Source organism: Crinia signifera, chromosome 5 (genome assembly GCF_055691185.1).
Source record: "Crinia signifera chromosome 5, ASM5569118v1, whole genome shotgun sequence".
Classification (NCBI taxonomy): Eukaryota; Metazoa; Chordata; class Amphibia; order Anura; family Myobatrachidae; genus Crinia; species Crinia signifera.
This window is the reverse complement of record NC_139221.1, coordinates 296,912,509-296,934,201: the sequence shown is the minus strand read 5'-3', so window position 1 is coordinate 296,934,201 and position 21,693 is coordinate 296,912,509. Positions and strand designations below refer to the sequence as shown.

Genomic DNA, 21,693 nt, shown 5'->3' with positions numbered 1-21,693 from the left:
AGCATAGACACAGGGGTACTGGGGGGGCAGCGTACACACGGCGGGCACTGGGGGGGCAGCGTACACACAGCGGGCACTGAGGGGGCAGGGTACATGCAGGAACAGTGGGGGGGGGACAGGGTATGCACAGGGATTCTGGTGTGGGGTACAGTTGGGGGGACAGGGTACACACAGGGATAGTGGGGATGGGGGACAGGGTACACACAGGGACAGTGGGTGGATGGATTTACCTGGGTGCAGCTGCTCCTCTGATGGCCCGGGTGGCTGCTTTCTGTCTTCCGGGTGGCGGAGGCAACTCAAGGCCGGTGCTTCACCAGATTGTTAGGCCGCAGGCTGTGGAAGAGCCTTAACCTGGTCCCGACGAGTCTCGGCGGCAGCATGGGGAGGACAGAGTCTGGGCAGGAAATATAATAATAATAACAATAACAATAATAATGCGTATACACGGGTGGCACTCGGTGGGGGGCAGCGTACACATGGGGGCGGGACAGCGTACACACGGGGGGCACAGCGTACACACGGGGGAAGCACAGCGTACACACAGGGTGGGAAGCACATCGTACACACGGGGTGGGAAGCACATCGTACACACGGGGTGGGAAGCACATCGTACGCACGGGGTGGGAAGCACATCGTACGCACGGGGTGTGAAGCACAGCGTACACACGGGGTGGGAAGCACAGCGTACACACGGGGTGGGAAGCACATCGTACACACGGGGTGGGAAGCACATCGTACACACGGGGTGGGAAGCACAGCGTACACACGGGGTGGGAAGCACAGCGTACACACGGGGTGGGAAGCACAGCGTACACACGGGGGGAAGCACAGCGTACACACGGGGGAGCACAGCGTACACACGGGGGAGCACAGAGTACACACGGGGGAGCACAGCGTACATACGGGGGAGCACAGCATACACACGGGGGCACTGGGGGGGCAGCGTACACACGGGGGGCACTGGGGGTGGGACAGCGTACACACGGGGGAGCACAGCGTACATATGGGGGCACTGGGGGGGGCAGCGTACACACGGGGGGCACTGGGGGTGGGACAGTGTACACACGGGGGGAACAGCATACACATGGGGGGCACTGGGGAGGACAGCGTACACACGGGGGGCACTGGGGAGGACTGGGTACACACGAAGGGGCACTGGGGGACAGCATACACACGGGGGCACTGGGGGGACAGCGTACACACGGGGGCACTGGGGGGGGCAGCATACACATGGGGGCACTGGGGGGGGGGCAGAGTACCATCAATGGAACAGCAAAACAATGTTTTGCTTTTTTTTTCAAAGTGCCAGGACACTGAGCTTAGCTCCGCTCCTGACACCCATGAAGCTCCGCCCCCGTGTTTTTGATTGGCCCACATGCCAATCAAACACAATGGATGACCAACGATATGTAAAATATCGATGGTCATCCATTGCATAGTTTAGGACTATCGATGGTCAGTTGCAGAATTGCTATCGATGGCAACCATCGATGGCAATGGCAATGATGGCCATCCCAACCCCCACAGCGGCAGGCAGACGTGAATATAGGTCACGCCCCCTTTCCGTTAGCCACGCCCCCTATTTTAATGCCTGTGTCCCTTTTCTAAGGACTTAAAAGTTGGGAGGTATGTATGGATCTCTGTATGTACGCTCTCCCTGTCCTGTCACCCTGCAGCTGAAATCACACTGCCGCTCTCTGCTGCAGGGTGACAGGACAGGGAGAGTGTACATACAGAGATCTACTACGGCAGGCATATAGGCCACACCCCCTTTCCGGTAGCCACGCCCCCTATTTAACGGCATGTGTCCCTCTTCTAAGGACTTAAAAGTTGGGAGGTATGTATGGATCTCTGTATGTACGCTCTCCCTGTCCTGTCACCCTGCAGCTGAAATCACACTGCCGCTCTCTGCTGCAGGGTGACAGGACAGGGAGAGTGTACATACAGAGATCTACTACGGCAGACACTCAGAATGGGGTGGGGTGGGGCAGGCACTCACCGTGGGGTGGGGTGGCCACAAGAGGACTTGTCATGCTACATACACCGGGGGCTTCTGGAGGCAGCAGCAGCTGCTGGCTAGATTAATACAACAATACGCTGTGTCTGCACTGAAGATCTCTGTATGTACGCTCTCCCTGTCCTGTCACCCTGCAGCTGAAATCACACTGCCACTCTCTGCTGCAGGGTGACAGGACAGGGAGAGCATACATACAGAGATAGTCTAGTATTAATAACGAGGTGTGCACACTGAGGCTGAGGCTCGCTCCCAGCTGACACCATTCTCAGCACACCAGTCATGCTGCTTCCTCCTCTCCTTGTTAAGTTTTGTCAGCAGCTTAGCTACACATGCTGCAGGGGGATGAAGGCTGATGTGAGCAGATGGGGTGGGGTGGGGGCTGCCAGCGCCCCCCACTCACTCTCCCCCCACCCAGTACCTCAACGCTGGCCAGGCAGAAGTTTATGGAGGGGACCTGCAGGAGGCTCTGGCCGCAGCACTTCACACTAGCTTCACCGTCGGCCATCTTGGTACACCGAAGTGAAGCCTAGCTAAGTACTCCACCTAGTGGCGGGACTGCGGCTGCGCAACAAGTTGAGCTCTTCTATCTTTATAATGGGGGACGTTTCACTAAATTATAAAAAAACTGTACCTATCTGAAAATCCTCAACCCCAAAAGGCACTCCACTGGGACAATATCTACCTAATAAAACAAACCCCAAGTCTCAATTGTTCCTCTACCCCGAGTTATGCCTTTCCAAAAAAACCCTCATAGACTAACATGGGTGACAAAGTGTCATTTCGCAAGTGTCAGAAAAACACTGACAGTTGGAAGTTTAGATCACTCCCAATTGGTCATTTTTTAATATTTCGACCTGAAATTTGGCACGCAGCACCGGTTAACGATTCTACGCGTACCTGCCAAATTTCAGCTCAGTACGCCCAGTTACTTTTGAGGTGCAGTCCCTCAAACACCATGCCCCCATCCGAAAAGTTCCCTATGGGAAAAATCCGTTCGTTGGATTCAGCCTTAATATAAGGGCACGAACGTGCCCTTATAATATACACATATACACAACTATACATTTTATTTCATTAAAAAATATATGAATTATTTGATAAAAAAAAATTCAATAATTTTTTTTATTTTTTATAAAGAATGGTTACATATTCAATGGACTAAGTCTATACATTCAAACAGGGATACAGGCAATTTGGTGGTAGGAATCAAAGTGTCACATCTTACCTCCTATCTGAATGCCTTCTCCTGCAGGTAAAGCCACCAGAATGAATGGTGGACTACCTGATCTCTATTTATAGCGGGTGGTGGATGATTTCATATCCTCCCGTTACCCATGATGCTTCAATGTAGTATGGTATCTATTAATAATCATAGGGCCGCATCCCGGGTATTTAAGAGTTTGCTTTAAATCTGGGAAAGTGCAGAAAAGGTTGGATACTTATAGGGTGGACTTCGATCCTTCCCCTGTGTTCTTATTACTAAGTAAACTCCTAAGTTTCTCAGACATCTAGACTTCCGGCTTGCGTTCCATACAAATTCTTATCTTTCAAATCCAAATGGTTGTGCACTGTTCCTTGTTCAAGTCTCTCCAGTGTATATCATGCGAAAGAGAGATATGAAAATACCATCATAGCGTAAACAAGTTTAATGACACACAATGAATAGTGACACAAAAATAAAATCCTCATACACATGATGATATCACAATTACCATATAATATGGAGAACTATAATTAAAGAGTTCTCAAATATGCAAGTTAATGGAAAGGAATCCACTCCAGATGCACCACATACAGGAAAATACAAGTCATCAGCAAATTACCAGATGGTGTGGAGAATCAGTGGGCCACTAGATTCTCAGATAGGCAAAGTGCGCGACTTGGCGCTAGTCCTGGACCTCTGCAGCTGGTCTCCGGGCAGCGTCACCTCCTCCTTGTTCCTGTATTCGGGGTGGGCTCCTTCCAATTTCCTTAATGGGCCGATGCGTTTCGACCACGTCCGTGGTCTTTTTCAAGGCTTGAGAAGAGTTCAGTCCTCCACTCCAAGCGGAGATATTTAAAGTCCATCTATTTAATTGATCCTCCAATGAGGAAAAAGGTACTTCCCGCGTCAGCGCGCTGACGTCCCGGCGGTCACGTGACCCGCTCCTGCCGGTCCGTCCGCCAGTAGGTGGAATCTAGCTGTGATGCGTGTGGGCAATTTTTCCCTTAAAAAAGATGGTGGATCCACTGTTTCCTGATCCCCGTATAACTGACTGCAGAGAAGATTACAATGTGACGCCCGCATGATCTGGGTCACGTGATCGCCGTATTCCGTCAGTACCATTATACAGGGTGTTATCTTTGGTTGTCTTAGCAACCTTTTTCTTATCGGTCCCAAGTTCTTTAGTTCTATAAATAATCGGATATAAAAAATGTATATTAAAAATCCATAAAACACAATTTATAAGTGTATAAAATACATTTAAAATGAACATTCCCAATACAATTCAAAGATATAAAAATATAAATAGTTCAGATTCCTGGATCAAAAGTGACAAGTGCGTGATATATCGAAGAGAGAAAAGAGAAGAAATTATAAAAAACATTTTAACTCAAAATCAGAGTTCAAACCACCAGGTATCAATGTGCCATACTCATATATTAATTGCATTTCTTTCTTTGCTAGAAACGATGCAGTATCCTTGTGTCTCATATGATTTTTAATGAGTTTAATACCAGCAAAGCTTTTAATTGAATTGGTGGAACAATTATGTTTTGTTTTAAAGTGGTGGGATAATGCATGAGTTTCCACACCTTTCATTTTATTTCGTAGGTGTTCCCCCAGCCTTACTTTCAGAGGTCTGGAGGTTCTACCTATATACACCAAATCACATGCACATTTGATTATATACACAATGTTGCTTGTGTGGCAAGTTATGAATTCCTGAATGGTTGCCTCCTTCCCATTAATATTAACTTTTTCTATTTTACTGCTGCCATCCCATTTTATACCTTGGCACCCCACACATACCTCACACATCTGTGGAAGCCCTTGGTTCTCACATTTCCTTCCCGCTGTTTAGGGATGAGGGCGATATTTACAAGGTTATCTTTCAGGTTAGGGGCCTTCCTGTATATAAATGCAGGATTTTCAGGTAGTACTGATTTAAGTATTGGGTCCTTTTTCAGGATTTTCCAATGGTTTCGGAATGATTTTTCCATTTCTCTGTGTTGTACATTATATCCCGAGATAAATGCCCACTCATATCTGCTGTCATTTGATCTTTCCTCAGTTATTTTTGTTAACAGCATCTGTCTATCTGTGTCCCCTACCTGTATCGCTGCTTTCTCTATGAGGTATTTTTTATACCCACAGTCAGAGAATTTCTTTGTGAGGCCCTGCGCTTGTTCTTTGTAAATGGTGTCACTTGTGCAGTTTCGTTTAATCCATTTCAACTGGCCACTTGGAATGGAATTAAGCCAGTTTGAATGGTGGCAGCTGTCATAATTTGTATATGTACCTGAATCGGTAGGTTTATAACAGCTTGTTGTTTTCTGGGAAAATTGTCAAATCCAAGAAATCCACACTTGTAGTGCTGATATTGAATGAAAATTCAATATTCCAGGTATTATTATTTAGGAAGGCACAAAAGGTATCTAAAGAATCTCTGTCTCCATGCCAAATAAATAGCACATCATCTATATACCTCTTCCAGGTCACCAGGCTTTTCTTTTGGCCAAATATATTCGAGCTCCCTGCGATTCTGTTGTAAATAAAATGTGCCATTAAAAAGAAAATAATTATTTGAATAATTATTTGATAAAATGAATAGCACTCCCTCCTTGATTAATTCCTTTGACTGTGGATCTATGTCACTCCTTTCCAGGAAGTCTGCAACTGCTTGCACACCTCTTTTATGTTCGATGATTGTGTACAAGGACTTTACATCTGCAGTCACGAGGAACATTCCCTCCTCCCACTGGACCGTGGGTAGGAACCTAAGAATGTCCCCCGTGTCCTGCAGATGCGAGTCATTTAATAGTACTAGGGGTTTCAAGAAATGGTCAATAAATTCGGACAAATTTGCTGTGACCGAATTTATTCCCGCCACAATGGGGCGTCCCGGGGTTTTTTTTGGGTCCTTATGCACCTTTGGCAATAAATAGATCACTGGGATAGTAATCTCTGTACGAATCAGAAATTTCTCTTCGTTTTCTCCCAGTGTGCCATTGGATACATATTTTTTCACTAGGTTTTCTAATTCTTTTAGGATCCTAGTTGAAGGGTCAGCTTTTAGTTTCTTATATGTTATGGAGTCATCAAGGTGAGCGCTTACAGCCATCTCATACCATTGACGGTCCATTAATACCACCCCTCCACCTTTATCGGTGGGTTTTATAATGAGGTCTGAGTTCTTTTTCAGACCATCCAGGGCCTTTCTTTCATTGAAACTTAAATTATGTTGGAATTTTTCCAATTTTATATCCTTCAAATCATCTTGAACCAGTGAACTAAAGCTATCTATGAAACTCCCTTTGATATGAGAAGGGAAAAAGACTGACCTGGGTTTAAACGATGTAAGGGGTGGTTCCTCTTCTTTGGCATCTGAATTATTCTCCTTCATTAGAAAAAACTTTTTTAAACACAGTTTCCTAATGTATTTATTAATATCTACAAATGTGGAAAATGTATTCACTGGAATGGATGGGGCATATTTAAGATCCCTCCTAAGTACTTTTTCTTCATAAATATTAAGTTTATATGAACTGATATTAAAGATTTTTACACCTTTTTCTTCTAATGATTGACCAGCTACATTTAAAGTTGGATCTACAATGAGTTGTGGTTTTCTTTTTTTCTTCTTTTTCTTCCACCGTTTTTTCTCCAATGGTCGTTTACCCCTCTTTCCCCGGTGTGTTCGTTTTATACTTTTTAACGGTTGTGCCTCCTCTCCCTGTATGGGGAGTGGGGCCTCTCTTTCTCTAAAAAAAGGGGTTCCATATTTCTTGTTTGGAGGGAAGAGAACCTATTGTTGTTTTCTATACGCCATTCATTGTCATGGACAGTGTCCCTAATGAAAGGACGTCTATTCTCATTGTTATGTCTCCAATTTTCCCTGTAGCCTCTATTAGGTTCCCTATAGGTCTCTCTTTGCTGTCTAAAATCTTTTTTTCTGGGGTCTGATATTTCTATCTGGGAAATAGCCATTGTACCTCCTAGTGGTCTCTTGACATGATGCTGATCTCTCCCTCTTTGGACTTCCTCTATAATTCCTCCTATTTTGTCTATTATCATATTGGTTCCTGACATAGTTAACTTTACGTTTTTTTGTTCTGATCTCGGGGGTATGAATGGAGAGATCTAGACAGTCACATTCAAGGATTGGTATATCGATAGTGGGATTGTCTTCACATTCGATCTCTTCCTTTTTGTCTCGAATAAATTTTCTAATCTTTTTATCAATAATGGCTTTTTCTTTAGTTTGTATGTTTGCGTTCCACATAGTGGCCATCTTTTTTAATGTTATTATGTGTTCCCCGCTTTAACTAGGTTTCGCAACTGTATCAAAAGTAAATTACTTTCCTGGCTGGTGTAATATATGTATATGTATATAATTCTCTGTGGAGCCCCCGTAGTGTGGTAAACTGCTCCGTTAGCCGGAGATTGTAACTTCCGGCTTGCGTTCCATGCAAGCCTGGGATGCGTTCCAACTGGTGGCCATCTTATAGAGGTGTGGATCTTTCATTGCTAAATTCGGGCAAAACTTTGGAATCTTTATAATGCCCACATATTAAACCATACTTCTATCTTCTACGATTAATTATAAATGTTATATTACAGGAATTGACCTTTTAGTTTAAACGTGAATTGCTAGTTGTCTGCTAGCTTTCCAAGTAAATTGCATAAAATAATTCAAGGGCCAATTATATCTTCTATTAGAAACTAGTTGTATTCGTACATAAGGGGGGACCATAACCCTATTAAGATGTTTATTCATACAATTCACTTTTATTTATATTTATTATTTTTATATATGTCAATTTTATTATGGGCAGGTTTTATTCTACGTTAACATATGTGGCTGCAAACGGTTAATCTACAATTTCAGAGGGATATTTTTACCAATATGTATGTTGGGTGGTACTTTAAATAACATCCATTAGTTTATTAAAATCGCATTAACTATTTATGTGTTGAAAGGAGGCTAGAAAACTTATTCATAGTCCCCAAGCTGGGAAAAATGTACAGAGTTTCAGGGGTTCTATAATTCCTTCACAGATATTTTTTAATCCCTATGGATAAACCATTAAATTTACCAATATTATGGCTTGAAGCCTATCATAGGCTCTTATAATAAGAGACACCTCCAAACAGAGCATTAATAGGAGGTCAAAAATGGACACCCATTTCAAGCCACCAAACTTTACAAGGAAAATTAAACAGTGATTCGTGTTTTCTAATTCACCAACCGTAAACTTTTCACAAACCTTTCCTACACAATTCTAGTGTACATCTTATGGAAGAATATGCTTCAAATCATTTCACGGATATTCCTCATGATATTTTAACTTCTAGTCTAACAATGACTTTCATAATAGTCATACCTCCCTAAGTCCTAATCGAACACAGGTAAAGAAGGGGCTTTAATGACTTTTTACAGGAACGCGGTCATTTCAATTGTCTCATTCAAGCCATTGGGGACCATTGAGTCTAGGGCAAAAATCCAATATGATTCTCGTCTTGTTAACGTTACATCCCTGTCTCCCCCCCTGTTGTCCGGTTTTGTATGTTCCAGAGCTATAAAGCTCAAGTTCTTAGTGTCGGAACTGTGTTCCTTCTGGAAATGATGGGGTACGCCATGATTTTGTACTTTGTTCTTTATATTGCGTAAGTGTTCTTGTATCCGTAACTTTAGACATTGTTTGGTTTTTCTCACATAAAGCATGTTACAACTACATTTCAACAGGTATACTATGTAAATGGATTCACAGGTTACGATTTCTTCACAAACGGGTGTCTTCTCTTTTCTGTCTTTAAGCCAGCTGTACATTCTCCTATCTATTAATTTGCAGCAGATGCAGTGATTACAAGGACATAAGCCCGAGCATTTTCCCAAAAATTGCTGGGAGGTGGAAGAAAGTTCCTTCTGCTGTTTGTTTTTTAATTTACTCGGCGCCAACATGTTCTTTAGATTATTGGCTCTCTTGAATATGACAGTTGGTTTCTTGGGAAGATGAGGACCTAAAATCGGGTCCTTTATAAGAATATGCCAATGGGCATCCAAACATTTCCTTATCTTCTGATGTTCCTGGTTATATTTAGTGATAAAATGTCTGAATTCATGATATGATGGATGTTTGTCCTTGGTTTTCTCCAATAGTAATGGTCCTCTTGGTAAATCAGCCGCTTTTATTTGGTCCTGCTCAATTCTGTGTTTATCGTAGCCTTTCTCCAGAAATTTATTTACCAGGAGTTAGACTGTTCCAAATATTTTTTCAGGGAATCACAATTCTTTCGTAGATGAACGAATTGTGAAAAAGGGACAGCTGTCTTCCATCTAGTTTGGTGGCAACTGTCCATAGGGATGAAGCTGTTGGCATTGGTTGGTTTGAAATATGTTTTGGTAGAAATGTTGCTATTACTATTGGTCCCCAGAACTAGATCGAGATAATCTATTTCTTCCGTGTGTTGTTTGTGGGTGAACTTCAGATTGTAGGCGTTGTTTTGGATTCCATTTATGAAGTCTTCTACACTATTGTGGTCTCCATTCCATACAAAGATCAAGTCGTCGATGTATCTTCTGTAGTAGACTATGTTTGGAAATTTGCATCCTGAGGTGGTATAAAGATGCTCCATTTCCCAACTGTTCATGTAGATGTTTGCATAAGCAGGGGCAAATTTCGTCCCCATTGCCATTCCACATCGCTGTACATAGAAGTAATTGAATTCAAAATAGTTATGCGCCAAAATAAATTCTATGCCTTCCAAAATGAATTTTGTATCTTTGGAGCGGGATTCAATGTCTGACTCAAGTATATCTTCCACAGCTTTCAGACCCTTTTCATGTGGTATACAGGTATATAAGGCCCGAACATCGACTGTCAGCCATCTGTATGTTGGTGTCCATTTTATGTCTCTCACCTCCCGTAGCAATTGGGTAGAATCCTTCAAATGTGATCTCTGTAGAGATACATACTTTTGGAGTCTTAGATCCAAATAGTGAGATAGGTTAGATGAAAACGAGTTCACACCCGCCACTATAGGTCTCCCTGGCGGTTCCTCTCTGTTCTTATGGACCTTCGGTAGATGGTAAAACACTGGTATCTTAGGTTTTGCTACATAAATATAAATAAACTCTTCTTTGTAAAGGACGTCTTTTTCTTTAGCTTGTTTAAGTATACTTAACAGTTTGTTGTTGTAGTCCACAGTGGGGTCAGAATCCAGTTTAGTATAAGTTTCAGTGTCTCCTATTAATTTGTGGGCCTCTTACAGATTTTTAGTAGATATCTATCTATTTAGTAGATAGATAGATATACATATATATAGTAGATAGGACTCTGGAGACCCCAAACAGGTAGACCCCAAGGACCAGGCGGCACTCATCAGGCTATGGATTATATCCCCGTTTTTATAGTAATTGTGCAAAAATACAACAAAAGGTCATGTCGATGTTTCAAAGCCGATGCAGCTTTTTCTTCAGGACGTGAGTTCACATAAAGTGCATAAGGTGCTGTGAAAGAAAAGCAGAGCAGTGAGCTCTCCTACCTTACTGTATATCTAGCAGCTCAAACAAACGTGTGTCAGGTACGACAGCCGGTGCTCGCAGTGTGCACTTCCGGGACTCCCGCTCACGCCCCTCTGTGACGGGGGGGGGGGGGGCATTGCTAGGTGATCTAGGACGCTTGCTGCCGGGCTGCCATGGCTCCGTTCTCTGACAGGCAATAAGACCAACGAAAAAAAAACTGTTGGATTGCAGCGAGACAAAAGTGAAAATAAAAATAAATAAAAAATAACCTGCAGCTAAAGGAACTGTAAAGTGCAAAGTTTAAAGAGGATTGTTTTTAAACAAAGGCGGTTAATCTTATTTACTAAAAAATGGAGACCCATTTGAATTTATATTGATACTTTTTACTAGTGACTAGGGTATCCAGTGTGTGGATCACAGAATCTTATGTACTCTATGTGAGGTATAGCAAGGTAACAATATAACGTAGAGTAACATAAAAAGGTAATCTTTAAATTAGCTATATCAATTTATCAAACTCTATATTGTCATACAAATGCGTTCCACGCAATTTTTTCATTCAGTCCGGATGGTGCTAACGTATTCAATTTGAAAATCCATTGTGATTCTCTTTGCGGCTGAGGGGGGGGGGGTACATGATCGATAATTTTGCTTCTGAGATCATTAACCGTATGGCCAAATGCTTTGAAATGTTTGCATTGATGGCCAACCTATGTAACGCCATGCATTCTCTGAAGGTTCTGATCGTTTGGCCTACATAGAGTTTGTCACCTGGGCAGATGATGGTATAAATGATGAACTGTGATTTGCAGGACAGTACATGTTAAATGGTATACTTTGTATCTGTATGAGGGTTTGAAAAGTCGCTTCCTTGGATCATGGTCTTACACATTGTGCACGAAGGACACCTATAGCAACAAGGCTTTTTTCTCTGGATGTTAAAGATGTTTTTTTTTCTGTTATAGTAGGGGTTAAATTGGTCCTCATTAGCATGTCCTTTAAATTTCTCCCCCGTCGATAACTTGGCATAATTGACTTCTGTTGAAAACAAGGTAATTGTTTGTCCATAGTAACCAGAGGCCAAACAGCATGAAGGGCTCATGGTAGCACTTGACTCGCTGGGGAGTAAGTGGTAACTAATGGAATTTTGTTACTGTTGATCTGTTTTTTGTTGGACTGTAACAGAGTCTTGCGGGGTATTTTTAGGACTTGTTCTTTTTGTTTAGTCAGTTCTCGGGGATCATTCCCTCGTTCCATAAATTTGACTATTACGTTGTCTAGTTGTCAGCTGAGAGAGGCTATGTTGCTGGTTATTCTGGAGATGCGTATCATCTGTGATTTTGGTAAGCCTCTTTTGAGGTCAGGCTCATGGTTGCTGCTATGCTGGAGCAGTGTATTTCGGTCCGTCTCCTTGTGATCCACTGTCGTGTGTATCTTGTTATTACTCACTGTGAGGGTGACATCCAGGTAGTTAATGGTAGTGGTGTCCATGCTGTATGTTAATTTAATCGGTCCATCAGCCCTGTTGATGTTGTCGATATCAGACAGTTCCCCAGGTGTGCCCCTCCAGAACAATAGGAGATCATCTATGTACTTCTTGTACAAGATGATATTTGTGGTAATTAGTGTATCTGTGAAAAAGAAATTGTTCTCCTGCATTCAATGGGCTCGGAAGTAGTCCGATAAAGTTGTTCCATGGAGAAAGAAATCTACTTCTTTTTTTTCTTTAGCTTTAGCAGCACATTATATATGTCCTCATCTGAATTGCAAGATTGCATGGGGTTAGCATCCGGCTTGAACAAAATTGCCTCAGCTTTTTCTTGAGTGTATGAAAAAGTCTCATTCAGATGCTGTTGGATTTCCACAAATGATATCCCATCTTTTATTGTGGGTTCCATTTGAGATGTGGGGATGAAAATTGACTGGTGTTAAAGTGCTTGTGCAAAGATGAATAGGGATAGGAGAACTCCCAGCGTCCAGATCTTTCCAAATAACCAGGTTAAAGAGATGAAAACACTTGATTAGTAGTGGAATAGTTGAGTGGTGCCTTGCCACATCTGGGGATGCACTGCATATACCCAGGAATGTGGAACAATGGAAGTAGGTCGGCACTCTCGTTCACAATGATAAAATGCCCAGGTGCCTTCCTCATGATGGTGTATAGTAGATAGGACTCCGGAGACCCCAAACAGGTAGACCCCAAGGACCAGGCGACACTCAGCAGGCTATGGATTATATCCACGTTTTTATAGTAATTGTGCAAAAATACAACAAAAGGTCATGTCGACGTTTCAAAGCCAATGCAGCTTTTTCTTCAGGACGTGAGTTCGCATAAAGTGCATAAGGTGCTGTGAAAGAAAAACAGAGCCATGAGCTCTCCTACCTAATAGTCAAATTTATGGAATGAGGGTATGATCCCCGAGAACTGACTAAACAAAAAGAACAAGTCCTAAAAATACCCCTGTATCCCCTGATATTGACAACATCAACAGGGCTGATGGACCGATTTAATTAACATACAGCATGGACACCACTACCATTAACTACCTGGATGTCACCCTCACAGTGAGTAATAACAAGATACACACCACAGTGGATCACAAGGAGACGGACCGAAATACACTGCTCCAGCATAGCAGCAACCATGCGCCTGACCTCAAAAGAGGCTAACCAAAATCACAGATGATACGCATCGCCAGAATAACCAGCGACATAGCCTCTCTCAGCTCACAACTAGACAACGTAATAGTCAAATTTATGGAACGAGGGAATGAACCCCGAGAACTGACTAAACAAATAGAACAAGTCCTAAAAATACCCCGCGAGACTCTGTTACAGTCCAACAAAAAACAGATCAACAGTAACAAAATTCCATTCGTTACCACTTACTCCCCAGCGAGTCAAGTGCTACCGCGAGCCCTTCATGCTGTTTGGCCTCTGGTTACTATGGACAAACAATAACCTTGTTTTAAACAGAAGTCAATTATGCCAAGTTATCGACGGGGAGAAATTTAAAGGACATGCTAATGAGGACCAACTTAACCCCTACTATAACAGAAAAAAACATCTTTAACATCCAGAGAAAAACGCCTGGTTGGCATACGTGTCCTTTGTGCACAATGTGTAAGACCATGATCCAAGGAAGCGACTTTTCAAACCCTCATACAGATACAAAGTATACCATTTAACATGTACTGTCCTGCAAATCACAGCTCATTATTTATACCATCATCTGCCCATGTGGCAAACTCTATGTAGGCCAAACGTTCAGAACCTTCAGAGAACGCATGGCGTTACATAGGTCAGCCATCAATGCATGCCTCAAAGGAGAAAAAATATAGCAACTGTTGGCCAAACATTTCAAAGCATTTGGCCATACGGTTAATGATCTCAGAAGCAAAATTATCGATCATGTCCCCCCCCCCCCCTCAGCCGAGGAGGAGATTGACACAAAATGCTAACCCAAAGAGAATCACAATGCATTTTCAAATTGAATACGTTAGCACCATCCGGACTGAATGAAAAAATTGCGTGGAACGCATTTTTTTGACAATATAGAGTTTGATAAATTGATATAGTTAATTTAAAGATTACCTTTTTATGTTACTCTATGTTATATTGTTACCTTGCTATACCTAAAATGGAGTACATAAGATGCTGTGATCCACACACTGGATACCCTAGTCACTAGTAAAAAGTATCAATATAAATTCAGATGGGTCTCCATTTTTTAGTAAATAAGATTAATCGCCTTTGTTTCATATCACCATATGCTAATAAGCTACCCCACACCCTCCGCCTGTAAGGATGGGTACGTGCACCCAGCAGTTTGTTCGCCTTGAGTCCACGCACCCAGTGTCTGTACATGTGCAGAAATTACCCTGCACTCGTGCAGACACAAACCATCGGACCCCTTACAAATGAAGGGGTCAGAATGAATGGACAAGAATAAGGTCCATAGTGTAATTAAGTGGTCAGGAAACGTTTGAACATACTATAATAAACAAATACACACACACATATAACAGAACCAATGCTGCACTTTCTAAGTTTGCATTCTTCCACATCATTGTAATTTGAGACAAATACTAAGAGGAGGGGGCAAGTCCAACCCCCCTCCCCCATTCATTTGCCTATGATTACTGTAGGAGTAGGGCCCAGTCTTAATGCCGGCTGCGGTGGCCAGAGATGGGACTCTGTGCTGGAAGTCAGTTTATTAAATAGGGATTAGACTAAATTAGAGTTAGTTAGCAGACAGTTTTTCTTTCCTTTGTTTTAGAAATCAGTATTCATCTACTGTGAAAATAATCTCCAATTAGTGAACCATGCTAATAGACCATAACCAAAATATATTATTGTTTAAATAAGCAGAATTATCACCATCCCAAATGAAAAACTTATAATTTATGTACTGACCATAGAGCACCAGTGTTCACCCGAAAGAGATGCCAGAGTCCCATGTACAAATTGGCAAAGTTGGGTGCGAACCTTGTGCCTATGGTGGTACCATGTGTATGTAAATAAAATTTGGTGTGAAACATAAAATAATTATGGGATAATATGATTCTGACTGCATCCAAAATATTTCCAGTTTTTATTTCTTTACTTTTATAAATCAGTAGTACTAAATCAACATCTTAAATTTTTTATAATGGAAAATCTTCTGGAGCTATTGTTTAACGTGTCCGATGCTGTTTCAGACTGACAGCCAGTTCAGGTGGATTGATAATTGGAAGCTGCTGTACACAAAATGGGCCGCTTGGGAACCGAAGGAGACATACGCCTGTGTCTATATGGATAAGGACATGCAGTGGAAGACATCACGTTGTGATGAGAATTATGCTTCAATATGTAAGCAATCCAAAGGTAAGATGCTAAGAACCCATTGAACATTTTCTCTGCAATCAGACAAACAAATCTAATTAGATGGACCCACCAAGGTATTTGTTTAGCCTAGATTACAGACTTTCATTTTTACTGTCTCCAAAAACATTTGAAATTAAACTTAACTTCAGTTAATTATGTTCAGTATGTGCACATGATATGAAAGAAGCTGTGACTATATGCAAAATGTAACTATAACATTGCATCCTCAGCCAAACAGGGGTATGGGTCATTGGGTTGACCAAATAAAGGTCGTCCTACATTGGGATGACCACTGAAGGTCGACAGGCCTTAGGTCAACACATGAAAGAGGCTGAAAAGGTCGCAGGGTCAAAAGGTTGACACAAGCAATAGGTCAACAATGGAAAGGTCAACAGTAAAAAAGGTCAACATGAGGTCACTTTTTTGGCCTGAATGTCAACGCTATGCTCGACACACTGTTCTATTCTTTCTCCACACTGTAGTGGATTCTTGGGAATGAAATAAAGCCTGTCGGCACATGTCGGTTAAAAAAAAAGTAGAAAAACTTATGTTAAACTTATGACTGTTGACCTTCCCATTATCGACCTAATGTTTGTGTCAACCTTTTGACCCTGTCGACCTTAACCCTGTTGACCTTTTTCATGTGTCAAACTAAGCCATGTCGACCTTCAGCGGTTGAACCAATGCACGTCAACCTTAATAGTGTCGACTTAACGACCGTATACCGCCAACCAGAACCCTGGAACTGCCACAGCGTTACAGCATCCTGTAGCTAATCAGAGCCCTGAAACTGAAACAGGGCTAGAGCATACTGTAGTCAATTAAATTATTTTTACTGTTACAGAGTGAGAGAGCATCCTTTAACCAATAAAAGCCCTTAATTTGTAACAGGGCTAGATAATAGTGTATCCAGAAAGAACACTATAACTGTAACAGGGCTATAGCATCCTGTAGCAAATTAAAGCACCATAAATGTTAGAGGGCAAAAAGATCTGGTAGCCAATCTGAGCACTGCAACTGTCCTGGAGCTAGAAATATTTGTAGCCAATCACAGTATTGGATCTTTCATAGGAATTGGTACATCTGTCAGACCACACTTAGGTCTACAGTCATTAGGTTGACCCCACTAGGTCGACTGGCAGGCAGGTCGACCTGACTTAAGGTCGACATGGGCCAAGGTCGACATGACTTAAGGTCGAATTTGCATAAAGGTCGACATGAAGAAGGTCGACTGGTCATAAGGTCGACATGGGTTTTTCACTGTTTTTTGACCCGAATGTCGACACAGTTGGCAATGAGCATCGGACCCTTGCATCGCTCGCTTTGCTCGCAATGCTTTGGGCACGGTGGCTCGCTTCGCTCGCCACAGCTTTAATAACCTCCTCCACGCCCTAGTGGATGGTAGGGCATGAAATACCGCCTGTCGGCACATGTCGGCTTAAAAAACAGTGAACAACCCATGTCGACCTTATGACCAGTTGACCTTCCTCATGTCGACCTAATGACTGTAGACCTAAGTTCATTCTAATAGATGACCGCTTCCCCTTTCATAGGGATAGAGCATCTGATAGCCCATCAGAGCACTAGAACTTTCGAAGTGCTAGAAAACCTCGCAGCCAATCAGAGCATCATTGGTCTAGACCATTCTGAGCACTGGAGATTCCTCAGGGAAAGTGCATCATGTAGCAAAGCAGGACCATAACAAGGCTACAACTTTAACAGAAAAAGACATTAAATATATGCATTAAATATGTTTCTTTATGTAAGTTCATACTATACAGTCCATTTTAAGTTACAGTATAAGTACAGTACATTATTTCTTTTAACGTCAATCTATGACTAATTATATGTACTTATTTGTAGCGTGTACAGTAGCTGTCGCTCCCACGGACCCACCGCAAAAGCCTGGAAAATGCCCAGATGCCTGGATACCATTCCGTGGCCATTGCTATTTCTTTGAATCATCTTATACCGAAACCTGGTATCGAGCATCCTTTCAATGTCTTCATCTTGGTAAGCAGTTGCAGGATCTATTAGGCCCCTTTCAGCAACTATCACACTTTATTTTCTGTCATCATGTTTTCAAATCATATCAAAATAGATTTATTTGGATATTATGAACGGCACAAAATACTATGTTATGTCAAACTATAAACTATAAACTATAAAAACCCCACAAGGACTCTAAAGTCCCGTATACACTGTGTGATATTGTTTATTATATCGGCCAGTGTGTGGGGCCAACGATGATGCGCGCACAGAGACGGCCCTAGCCTAAATGACGCCCTAGGCAAGATTTTGGTTGGTGCCCCCTACCACCGCCACTAGTTCCGCCTCTGACCCTGCTCCCCTTTCCCAGTACCATCAACAGTCATCATAGCAGTCATCATTTTGGTGCTCCTAATGACAGACGAAGGTTGCAAAGAGTGGTGAGGATGGCAGAAAAGATCATTGGGGTGGAGCTCCCCACTGTCCAAGAACTATACCTAGCCAGGGTCAATAAGCGTGCAGGAAAGATCTTGGCGGACAAGCTATACCCTGGCCACAACTTGTTTGAACCCCTTCCGTCAGGCAGACGTTTTAGGTCCATCCCAGCAAAGACGACAAGAACTACAAAAGGCTTCTTCCCAATAGCTGTCCACCAACTAAACCGTATTGAACATACCAAATATTAAATACTAACTCGAACTTTTCTAGATACATGTGAAATGTATGTGATGTATGTTTATGCCTCTCTTCCCACCCCCTTTGTGTTCCCTGATTGATGCTGCACTGTTACCACAAAAAATTCCAAGCATACGCAAGTATACCTGGCCAATAAAGATGATTCTGATTCTGATTCTACCCGCAATATTTTAAATAGAAACAGTGCACACATTTGGTGCGCAGCCCAAACAGGGGTGTGTTTTTGCTGGGAAGGGGCATGGCCACACAATAGTACCCCCAATTCACATTATGCCACACAGTAGTGCAACTTTATTCACATTATATCATGCGATGGTGTCCCTTATTCACGTTACATCACACAGTAGTACCACTTTACCTTATATACATTTTTCCTCACATTATTCACATTATACCCTTAAGGGGAGGGGGTCCGGGGCCCCCACTGGGCCCTTCCATCAGACTTCGGCCTGGGTAATTTGTACCCCCTACCCCTTTCTCTCAGCATCACTGATAATACCACAGAGTAATGCCCCTTACACATGACACATTATTAATGTCCTCATAACCATAATGCCCCTTACACATTATGACAACCTTTATTAATGCCCTTCATACACATAATGACACACATAATGCCCCTTACACATATGTTGCACATTATTAATGCCCTTATACACATGGCACACATAATGGCTGTAACACATATGTCGCACATTATTAAAGCGTTTATACATGACAGAAATAATGCCCCTTACACATATGCCAAACACTATTGCACAGCCAACCCACCCGCAGACAGCACTCGCACAGCCGCTAACACTGTGACCTCTGCCTCTGCTTGGATACAGATGTTTCCTCATACATCTTGACTCAATAGGCCATGCAGCTCCTGGCCAGTTCTGCTAACGTTGGGTGCCTTTTTTGCTGAAAATTCGTCTTATTTGCATTGTTATGACCAGCACACACAAGGAGCTTCCGATGATTAAAATGATATGCAGCATGCCTATATTCTGTGAGCGACTGTGGCTGTACCTGCATACGGAATGCTATGTTACAGTGATTTTCATGAATACACTATTTCATATGCAGATACAGCCTCACTCACACACAGAATATAGACATGCTGCATATCATTTTAATCAGCAGAAGCTGCTGATGCCCCTAAGCATTCCAAATGCCCTAGGCAATTGCCTAGTTGGCCTATGCCTAAGGCCGGCTCTGTGCGCGCACCCATGGAACATTAACGGCCCCTCTGTCACCTGTGCATGTACAGACAAGAGAGTGGATCGTTAACGAGGGCCATGCTGCAGAATGGTTGTCATGATGCTTCCTTGGGGTTCAGTTGCTGCTAGTGTGGCCAATCCTGGGATCGGCGGAATCCCGGGATTTGGCCCCAAAAACGCCAGGATTAGCTGTGCGTGCATAAATCTAATGCAGGACAGCATCTGAGCACCCGCTCAGACGCTGCCCTGGTGTTTCCGATCCCAGCAGCCTGGAGCGGGTATGGGTAGTGCTGCCTGCGCTGCATGACCTCTGACCGTCACGCTGCACAGGCCGCACCACCCATATCTGCTCCAGAATCAATAACTGCACACCGAGTCCTGCAGCTTCGGCCACCCACCCTCTGCCTCTGCACCCACCGGCTCTGCTATCCGCCCGCTGCTGAGGCTCTGCTATCCACCCGCTGCTGAGGCTCTGCTATCTGCCTGCTTCTGAGGCACTGCTGCTGTCTGCCTGCCCGATCATGTAAGTAAATGAGCAGGGGGGAAGGGGGGGTGCCCTTGCTCACCATGTGTGTACCGCATAAAGATGTCAATCTCGGGATCCCGGGAATCCCACGATTGAGCATTTTTCAATCTCGATTCCCGGGATTGAAAAAAATGTGCCGGGATGTGCATCCCTAGTTGCTGCTAAGGACACAAAATGTACACTTTTGAAATACTTTAATATGGAAATCTGCAAGATTCAAGGAAAAGATATGTCATAGGCGCTAGAGTGGTTGGTGGATTAGTGGTTGTGTCTATCAGCTGCCGCAATAGTGGAGATATGCCAATCTCCTAAAATTAGAAACTTAAAAATGCTTCTACAGTATGTGGCGCTAGACAACACAACACAATTATTGAATAAATAGTTATTTATTCATTAACAACATAACAACTATTTACCATATATTAAAAACAAACAGAGAAAAAGAAAAAAATATGAAATTATATATATATATATATATATATATATATATATATATATATATATATATATATAAGACAGGAGGCGGCACTCTCAAATAAGTGATCAATTGTATTCAATCCATAGCAAATGTGAAACAAAGAGTCAGCATTTTGGTGTCGACAAGTTTCGGAGCATTGCGCCCCTTCCTCAGGACAACTGACTAAACAGCAAGTCAAGCGTGCACTGCACGTTTGACTTGCTGTTTAGTCAGTTGTCCTGAGGAAGGGGCGCAATGCTCCGAAACTTGTCGACACCAAAATGCTGACTCTTTGTTTCACATTTGCTATGGATTGAATACAATTGATCACTTATTTGAGAATGCCGCCTCCTGTCTTCTCTTATTTGGAAACCTGCTTTTCCTGTATCTGGAGATACGCTCCTATATTAACATTGTGGAAGGCACCTCATCCTACTTAACCCTTGCTGTACCAAGTGCCAGCCCTTTGTCTACATATATATATCTATTATATCTATATATCTATATCTATCTATCTATCTATCTATCTATCTATCTATCTATCTCTCTCTCTCTCTCTCTCTCTCTCTCTCTCTCTCTCTCTCTATATATATATATATATATATATATATATATATATATATATATATATATATACTTGCAATTCGAGTCGGCACTCCCCAAATGAATAACTCGGCCCGGTGCCCGCCAGCTCCCAAGGGAATAAACAAATTTATAGATGAAGCGGCACTCGTAGCTCTTTAAAGAAAATACACGGAGACAGCAAGATGTTTCTCAACGTTTCAATCAGTCACGATTTTCGTCAGGAGAAGTAACAATAAACATATCAAAAAGCTCACCTTATATCCCATCACCCTGTAGTGTTGCCGCCCAGTAGAAGGCATGTCCGGTCCCGGACCCTGTGTGACCCGCGTCATCACAGCGCGCCTTCAGCTGACGTCCAGATTCGCCGGCCGGCGTCAGGACGTAGCTGTACTGTTTACCCATCACCATGGTAATCCGCTAGTGACACATAACAATACATCTAAAAAAAGAGAAAAGTACAGGGTATCCAGTTAAACATGTAAGCTCAATACAGTAATAACATTAGTATGGTTAACGTAAGGTTGCTAAGCAGTACCAGATCGCATAAAATGTATCTATTGATAAGACATGATAATGGTAAGGTCTCATTCAAACCTCTAGGATGGATGCATTGCAATTTATGA

General features: G+C 42.6%; 1 protein-coding gene across 3 annotated transcripts in view; it reads left to right on the top strand.

The window, feature by feature from the left end:
* The window catches only part of LOC146081227 (macrophage mannose receptor 1-like), a 610,592-nt gene that overhangs the window by 515,067 nt on the left and 73,832 nt on the right, over nucleotides 1–21,693 (top strand). For all 3 annotated transcript variants that reach the window (XM_083189333.1, XM_083189332.1, XM_083189334.1), the window contains exons 25-26: nucleotides 15,447–15,612; nucleotides 17,476–17,625. In XM_083189333.1, the coding sequence (XP_083045459.1) occupies nucleotides 15,447–15,612; nucleotides 17,476–17,625 (316 nt within the window). The remainder of the gene's footprint in view (nucleotides 1–15,446; nucleotides 15,613–17,475; nucleotides 17,626–21,693) is intronic.